The 8819-nt window shown below is 46.7% G+C and overlaps 2 protein-coding genes across 2 annotated transcripts in view; both read right to left on the minus strand.

The window, feature by feature from the left end:
* Positions 1 to 2850: 2850 nt before the first annotated feature.
* LOC139422709 (mothers against decapentaplegic homolog 7-like) overlaps positions 2851 to 8819 on the minus strand; it is a 78498-nt gene continuing 72529 nt past the window's right edge. Inside the window, exon 4 of the mRNA XM_071173984.1 lies at positions 2851 to 3766. Coding sequence (XP_071030085.1) covers positions 3228 to 3766 — 539 coding nt within the window. The 3' untranslated portion in view covers positions 2851 to 3227. The remainder of the gene's footprint in view (positions 3767 to 8819) is intronic.
* LOC139421776 (mothers against decapentaplegic homolog 7-like) overlaps positions 8802 to 8819 on the minus strand; it is a 24752-nt gene continuing 24734 nt past the window's right edge. The window contains exon 3 of the mRNA XM_071172900.1: positions 8802 to 8819. This exon is cut by the window's right edge and continues 17 nt beyond it. Within this exon, the coding sequence (XP_071029001.1) occupies positions 8802 to 8819 (18 nt within the window).

Below are 8819 nucleotides of genomic sequence, written 5' to 3' on the forward strand. Positions count from 1 at the left end.
CTGAGTTGCATCCAAAGAACACCATACCTACTGTGAAGCATGGGGGTGGAAACATCATGCTTTGGGGCTGTTTTTCTGCAAAGGGACCAGGACGACTGATCCGTGTAAAGGAAAGAATGAATGGGGCCATGTATCGTGAGATTTTGAGTGAAAATCTCCTTCCATCAGCAAGGGCATTGAATCCCAAACACACCGCCCGGGCAACGAAGGAGTGGCTTCGTAAGAAGCATTTCAAGGTCCTGGAGTGGCCTAGCCAGTCTCCAGATCTCAACCCCATAGAAAATCTTTGGAGGGAGTTGAAAGTCCGTGTTGCCCAGCAACAGCCACAAAACATCACTGCTCTAGAGGAGATCTGCATGGAGGAATGGGCCAAAATACCAGCAACAGTGTGTGAAAACCTTGTGAAGACTTACAGAAAACGTTTGACCTCTGTCATTGCCAACAAAGGGTATATAACAAAGTATTGAGATAAACTTGTGTTATTGACCAAATACTTATTTTCCACCATAATTTGCAAATAAATTCATTAAAAATCTTACAATGTGATTTTCTGGATTTTTCCCCCCTCATTTTGTCTGTCACAGTTGAAGTGTACCTATGATGAAAATTACAGGCCTCTCTCATCTTTTTAAGTGGGAGAACTTGCAGAATTGGTGGCTGACTAAATACTTTTTTGCCCCATACAGGGGGGTACCGGTACAGAGTCAATGTGGAGACTATATACAGGGGGGTACCGGTACAGAGTCAATGTAGAGACTATATACCAGTACCAGTACAGAGTCAATGTAGAGACTATATACCAGTACCAGTACAGAAAGCAATTCATTATGATGTTTATACCTTTGTAGTCATTCAGTTCTCTCTTAGCTGGAGAAGGAACACGCACACATGTTATGTACAAGCCCTGCATGGTGATGTTGGTTTTCAGCCTGCCTCTGCCAGCCCTGCATGGTGATGTTGGTTTTCAGACTGCCTCTGCCAGCCCTGCATGGTGATGTTGGTTTTCAGCCTGCCTCTGCCAGCCCTGCACGGTGATGTTGGTTTTCAGCCTGCCTCTGCCAGCCCTGCACGGTGATGTTGGTTTTCAGACTGCCTCTGCCAGCCCTGCATGGTGATGTTGGTTTTCAGCCTGCCTCTGCCAGCCCTGCACGGTGATGTTGGTTTTCAGCCTGCCTCTGCCAGCCCTGCATGGTGATGTTGGTTTTCAGCCTGCCTCTGCCAGCCCTGCATGGTGATGTTGGTTTTCAGCCTGCCTCTGCCAGCCCTGCATGGTGATGTTGGTTTTCAGCCTGCCCCTGCCAGCCCTGCATGGTGATGTTGGTTTTCAGCCTGCCTCTGCCAGCCCTGCATGGTGATGTTGGTTTTCAGCCTGCCTCTGCCAGCCCTGCATGGTGATGTTGGTTTTCAGCCTGCCTCTGCCAGCCCTGCACGGTGATGTTGGTTTTCAGCCTGCTTCTGCCAGCCCTGCATGGTGATGTTGGTTTTCAGCCTGCCTCTACCAGCCCTGCATGGTGATGTTGGTTTTCAGCCTGCCTCTGCCAGCCCTGCATGGTGATGTTGGTTTTCAGCCTGCCTCTGCCAGCCCTGCATGGTGATGTTGGTTTTCAGCCTGCCTCTGCCAGCCCTGCACGGTGATGTTGGTTTTCAGCCTGCCTCTGCCAGCCCTGCACGGTGGTGTAGGTTTTCAGCCTGCCTCTGCCAGCCCTGCATGGTGATGTTGGTTTTCAGCCTGCCTCTGCCAGCCCTGCACGGTGATGTTGGTTTTCAGAGTTAGGCTGTTAGACGATTGCAAACTACAAGAAGAATGGGGCAGAAGGCCCCGACGAGCCCTGAGTTACGGCTGTTAGACAACATTGTTTAGGGAGTAAACACGTGCTGCAGTGTTTACAGAGCTAGCAGCAGAGGATGACGTCAAGCTAACACAAAGGCTGTCAAACAATATGCAAATTAGAATTGTATTGTGTCGCGATTGAAATTTAAAGGCAACGTTCTCGCATTTATGGAGACTTCTCGCATTTACAGTAAAAGCTGCATATGACGACTCAATCTGAAATGACCTTTACATTTCAAATGTGCTATAGGCCTAAACTTCCGCTGTACGGATTGAATCAAGCCCAAGGTTAGCCAGGGTTAGTGTGTGGATTTTGTGTCATGTTGAATAGTGTTGTGTCAATATTCAGTTGCCTTAAAAACATTTTTTTTTACAAAAGAGCAATTTAAAACGTTCAACTGACTGCCATTTACTGTTAAGTTAAATGTGTAAACCAAATGTCTAGTTTCTAGTATGCTACTCATTACAGCCTATTTCCATCCTACAGAAGACATCATTCAAGAACATCTGGATTCACCTCAGTACCTCCGCACCTCAGTACCTCAGCACCTCAGTACCTCAGCACCTCAGTACCTCAGTACCTCAGCACCTCAGCACCTCAGTACCTCAGTACCTCAGCACCTCAGTACCTCAGTACCTCCGCACCTCAGCACCTCAGTACCTCAGCACCTCAGTACCTCAGTACCTCCGCACCTCAGTACCTCCGCACCTCAGTACCTCAGTACCTCAGCACCTCAGCACCTCAGTACCTCAGTACCTCAGCACCTCAGTACCTCCGCACCTCCGCACCTCAGTACCTCCGCACCTCCGCACCTCAGTACCTCAGCACCTCAGCACCTCAGCACCTCAGCACCTCAGTACCTCAGTACCTCCGCACCTCAGTACCTCCGCACCTCCGCACCTCAGTACCTCAGCACCTCAGTACCTCAGCACCTCAGTACCTCAGTACCTCAGTACCTGCACCCACAGAAAAAAACACCAGTAGATAAATATAATTTATCTTATTTATTTTGGCATTTCTTTGTTTGTATTTATATTAAGCAAAGTGCATCTTATTTTATTTTTCTCATCAACACATTGCACAATACATAAATAATGATGCATATAAAACGTCTTCATATTTACAAGTAATAATATATTTATATATATAACATAAAATACATTTTCGCTTTTAATTTCACTTTTAATTAAATCTTTGAGTCATTTGTCATATTAAACAAGTTTATTGGGTTTTGTTTGTCTCTTCTTTAAACATCTTCCTTTTAGAAGTACTGTCTTCTGTGGAAAAAAAGGAAAGGTGAGGGACTAGTCTGTGTCCTCTGTTCCCACCTGGTCCTCGAATGAGGAGAACGAGGAAGAAGAGGGGGGAGGAAGGTTATCCAAAGGTAATCCGTTTTTATTGGTTGTTGAATATGACCTCCAGCCAACAAGGGCAGCTACTAATAAACTGTCTTGTGTAGCACTGACCCCAGCCCTTCACAAAGCTGATCTGTACAGTAAACCCAGTCCTCGGCTGCTGTGTGAACTCGTGATCGTTAGGCCTCTGCAGGCTGTCTGCCTTCTCAAAGTCAAAGGCCTTAATGGAGAATCCGGGGAACACTTTGTGCACCAGTAAGGTCCGCGAGTCGGGATTGTCCAGTGTGGCCGACTTGATAAAGATGGGGTAGCAGCTGCGGTTGTACACCCACACCCCGTCGGGCTCGCGACTCAGCTGGATGCCGTAGCCGATCTTGGTCCGCACCATCTGAGCCAGCGGGCTCTTGTTGTCGGAGCTGAGCTGGCCCAGGCAGAAGCCGTTCCCCTGAGGTAGGTCGTAGAAGATGTCCAGGGAAGGCTCCTGGACCGAGTAGAGGCGCCCCACACGGGTCTTTTCCTCCCAGTACGCGACCACGCACCAGTGGGATCTGTCGCCCGACTCCTGGAGAGCCTGGGAATCTATAGGGAGAGACAGAGAGACGGAGGAGGGTTACAACACTGGACTGAACATACAGCAGATTAAACATAACATTTATTTTATTCATTTAAAATGAGTGACTCAGAAGGAAAGATGAAATGAGGAGAGAGGATAGGACAGATGAGGGTAGAGGGATGAAAGGAGAGAGAGAGGGGGGGGGTAGAGGATTAAGGAAGCAGACTGGCCAACATTGAGTCCATTAGTGAGTCAACAGGAAATCCAGTCTTTTTGACCAGCCTGATGATGCAGTGGCTGAGAGATTTAAGAGGAATTCTTATCAACAACTACCCAATTAAAGTCTTAAAAAAGTCTGGAAACGAGGATATAAAGAAACAAACTGTTTCACTACCGCCAACTCTTAACTAAATACTGTATGTAGACATTTCACAATATGTTTCAACTACAAAGCGCTATGACTCAAAAAGTATAATCAATATCACAGTGCATTCTTCATTACACAATCATCCTCCAGAAACAACAGACATTTCTGGAATTCGCACAAGAAAAGCAACTAGACAGGACACACACACACACACAGATATACACACACACACACACACACACACACACACACACACACACACACACACACACACACACACACACACACACACACACACACACACAGAGACATACACACCCATCCAATCCCTGTTTATACAAGCCTTAATGGTTATCTTCTGTCTGGAGCCTTGTATTTTCCTTACAGGCCGACTAACAATGTTCTGACGTCAAGCAGTCGGTAAATCTGTCCTAATCACTGTTTTATAGCCGTTCAACTCATTCTACCACGGGAAATTACAAGTAATAGGTTTAATATTCAAGAGAGGGCAACCAGAAGGAAATGTAGCTTCTCTTTGAAAGACAGTGTAAAAGCCTCTTAAATGACACCCGATTCCCTTCACAGTGCAGTACTAGTAGAGTGTCCTTTTGGGAGGCCTGTTATAAGAGCTGCTCTCCACTCTGCACACAGGAAAGGGTTTGATTAAAGGAGAGGAAACCAAGGGCCCAATAAAACCCCAGGAAGGAGACACAGCAGTTATACTACAGCTACAAACAACTAGGACAGAAAAGTCATCATCACCAAGTCAAGATACAGGAGCACATTACACGAGGTAAACAAGTTCCTTTATGAGTAAACGCCTCGGTATTCAGAGAGAGAGCTGTAAAATAAGACAACGGCACCTATGTGATTCGTTAAATCTACGCCTGCTGTAGTGTTGCAAAATTCCAGGTAACTTTCCCTAAAGACCAGGTTTTCCAGAAATACAATTTGGAAGATTCCTGGATCACGAAGGAATAAGCAAGGGAATCCAGAATCAGGATTTCTGGAAAACCTGGGATTTTTGTATCTTCTCTGAGAGGGTTAGACATTCAATGGTTAAAAGTTCACAAAACCAAAAAAGGCGTTTTCTTGCACAGAGAATGGGGGAGGAACCAAACTGACTGTAAGGGGGTTACAGTCAGTTTGGTTCCTCCCCCATCCCCCCCATCTCCACCCCCCCACACGCTCTCCAGTCCTTTCATCTTTCTGGGCCGGCAGAATGTAGTCAGTAATTTGTGTAGCAGAAGAACCAGAGCTGAGACAGAGCCGAGGGAACTATCCGGTTCTGACAATAGAGCAGTATCTCAGGCTGTTCTCGTCAGGCTGCTCTACAGCCTGTTATGCGCTCAGGGTCCAGTCTTCATCTCAAATGGCTTCCTATTCACGATACAATGTAGCCCATAGTGCTCTGGTCTAAAGTAGTGCACTATATAGGGATTAGGGTGCGAGCTCTGGTCTAAAGCAGTGCACTATATAGGGATTAGGGTGCCAGCTCTGGTCTAAAGTAGTGCACAATATAGGGATTAGGGTGCCAGCCCTGGTCTAAAGTAGTGCACAATATAGAGATTAGGGTGCCAGCCTGGTCTAAAGTAGTGCACTACATAGGGATTAGGGTGCCAGGCCTGGTCTAAAGTAGTGCACAATATAGGGATTAGGGTGCCAGCTCTGGTCTAAAGTAGTGCACAATATAGGGATTAGGGTGCCAGCTCTGGTCTAAAGTAGTGCACAATATAGGGAATAGGGTGCCAGCTCTGGTCTAAAGTAGTGCACAATATAGGGATTAGGGTGCCAGCTCTGGTCTAAAGTAGTGCACAATATAGGGAATAGGGTGCCAGCTCTGGTCTAAAGTAGTGCACAATATAGGGATTAGGGTGCTAGCTCTGGTCTAAAGTAGTGCACTATATAGGGATTAGGGTGCCAGCTCTGGTCTAAAGTAGTGCACAATATAGGGATTAGGGTGCCAGCTCTGGTATAAAGTAGTGCACAATATAGGGAATAGAGTGCCAGCTCTGGTCTAAAGTAGTGCACAATATAGGGATTAGGGTGCCAGCTCTGGTCTAAAGTAGTGCACAATATAGGGAATAGGGTGCCAGCTCTGGTCTAAAGTAGTGCACAATATAGGGATTAGGGTGCTAGCTCTGGTCTAAAGTAGTGCACTATATAGGGATTAGGGTGCCAGCTCTGGTCTAAAGTAGTGCACAATATAGGGATTAGGGTGCCAGCTCTGGTATAAAGTAGTGCACAATATAGGGAATAGGGTGCCAGCTCTGGTCTAAAGTAGTGCACAATATAGGGAATAGGGTGCCAGCCCTGGTCTAAAGTAGTGCACTATATAGGGATTAGGGTGCCAGCCCTGGTCTAAAGTAGTGCACAATATAGGGATTAGGGTGCCAGCCCTGGTCTAAAGTAGTGCACTATATAGGGATTAGGGTGCCAGGCCTGGTCTAAAGTAGTGCACTATATAGGGATTAGGGTGCCAGGCCTGGTCTAAAGTAGTGCACTATATAGGGATTAGGGTGCTGTTTTGGACACACCTCCAGAGTTCATTAGGAACGGGTGAGAAAGGGAACATGACAACACCAGGGAGGGAAAACATTTCTTCCACAAAATGACAGGCTGTTCGTGGGCTGATGTAAGGCCAAGGGGAATTATCGTAAATCCAACTAGCTAGCTCCCTGGCTATTGAGGACATAGTATTTACGTTTGAGAAAGAAAAAAAAACATTCCTCAAACTGACTGAGGATAAAAGATTGAGGAAAGAGGCACAAAGGGAGAGCAGGTCGCTCCTCCCTCTCTACGTGTGTGTGTGTGTGTGTGTGTGTGTGTGTCATTTCAAAGGTCTCAAAGTTAATATTCTCATTGTTCTTGGATGTGAGCGATTCAAGGCAAAGCTCTCACCTGTGGGCTGTGCTCTCTACTCTACCCTGCTCTCGTCTCTCTCTGTCTCTCTGTCTCTCCCTCCCTCCCTCCCTCCCTCCCTCCCTCCCCCCCTCCATCCCCCCTCTCTCTCTCTCTCTCTCTCTCTCTCTCTCTGTCTCTCCCTCCCCCCCCCCCTCTCTCTCTCTCTCTGTCTCTCCCCCCCTCCCTCCCTCCCCCCCGCCATCCCCCCCTCTCTCTCTCTCTCTCTCTCTCTCTGTCTCTCCCTCCCTCCCTCTCCCCCCCCCCCCCTCTCTCTCTCCCTCCCCCCCCCCCCCCTCTCTCTCCCTCCCCCTCAGTTCAATTCAAAGGGGATTTATTGACATGGGAAACATGTTTACATTGCTAAAGCAAGTGAAATAAACAAACAAAACTAAGAAGAAAATCTAACAACATCAACAAAAAACGATTAGAAATGAACAGTCATTTTCGAGTGTTATATTATCATCTAGGAGTGTTTTAGCGATGTGTAAATACTTGTAGTATGAATAGTGGGGGAAGATAAATAAACAGATAAGTATTGGTGGTTTTCACAACGTTGTTGGTTCTCCACTGGTTTCAATTTCCTCATGGCAACGGCCGACACATCTTGCTGCTGTGATTGCACATTGTGGTATTTTGCCGAACAGATATCGGACTTTATCAATGTTGTATTTGTTTTTTTTAACTAGTCGAGGATTTTCTTCATTATGGGTGATTTTGGTAATTCTACCACTCTCTGTTTAGGGCCAGACAGCATTCCAATTGGCTGTTTTTGGTTGATTCTTTCCAGCATGTCAAATGGTTATCTTTTTTTTCTCTCATGATTTGTTGGGTCTATAATGTTGCTGTCCTGGGGCTCTGTGGGGTCTGTTTGTGTTTGTGAACAGAGCCCCAGAACCAGTTTGCTGAGGGGAATCTTCTCTAGGTTCATCTCTCTGTAGGTGGGGACTTTGTGGTGGAATATGTGGGCATTGCTTCGTTTTAGGTGGTTGTAGAATTTAACAGATATTTTCTGTATGTTGATAACTAGTGGGTATAGTCCTTATTCTGCTCTGCATGTTTTGTTAGGGGTTTTGCATTGAAGACAAAGTATAATTGAGCAGAATTCTGCATGCAGAGTCTGAATTGGGTGTTTGTCCCATTTTGTGACGTCAAACCTCACAAGCGTAGAGGGACATGCGTTCTATAACTGGTCCTAATTGGTATGTCAAGATTTATGTTCCCTTTGATGGCGTAGAAGACCCTTCTTGCCTTGTCTCTTAGATAGTTCACAGCTTTGTGGAAGTTATCTGTGGTGCTGATGTTAAGGCTGAGGTGGGTATAACTCTTTGTGTGTTCCAGGGCAACAGTGTCTAGATACAATTTGTATTTGTTGTCCTGGCAACTGGACCCATCTTACTGAGATCTACTGTCAGGGCCCAGGTCTGACAGGGCCCAGGTCTGTCAGGGCCCAGGTCTGACAGGGCCCATGTCTGACAGGGCCCAGGTCTGTCAGGGCCCAGGTCTGTCAGGGCCCAGGTCTGACAGAATCTGTGCAGAATATCTAGGTGCTGCTGTAGTCCCTCCTTGATTGGGGACAGAAGCACCAGATCATCTGCAAACAGTAGACATTTGACTTCAGATTCTAGTAGGGTGAGGCCGGGTGCTGCAGACTCTCTCTCTCTCTCTCTCTCTCTCACTCCCTTTCTCTCCTCTGTATGTTTGTTATTCTTGAGAATAAAGGTAGAGAGGAGAGATTCACACAGAGAGAGAGAAAGAAAGCGAGGGGCCTGGCAGGCTGGCGTCGGAGGTCATTACACGGCTGCTTGTCT

Source organism: Oncorhynchus clarkii, chromosome 12, assembly GCF_045791955.1.
Source record: "Oncorhynchus clarkii lewisi isolate Uvic-CL-2024 chromosome 12, UVic_Ocla_1.0, whole genome shotgun sequence".
Classification (NCBI taxonomy): Eukaryota; Metazoa; Chordata; class Actinopteri; order Salmoniformes; family Salmonidae; genus Oncorhynchus; species Oncorhynchus clarkii.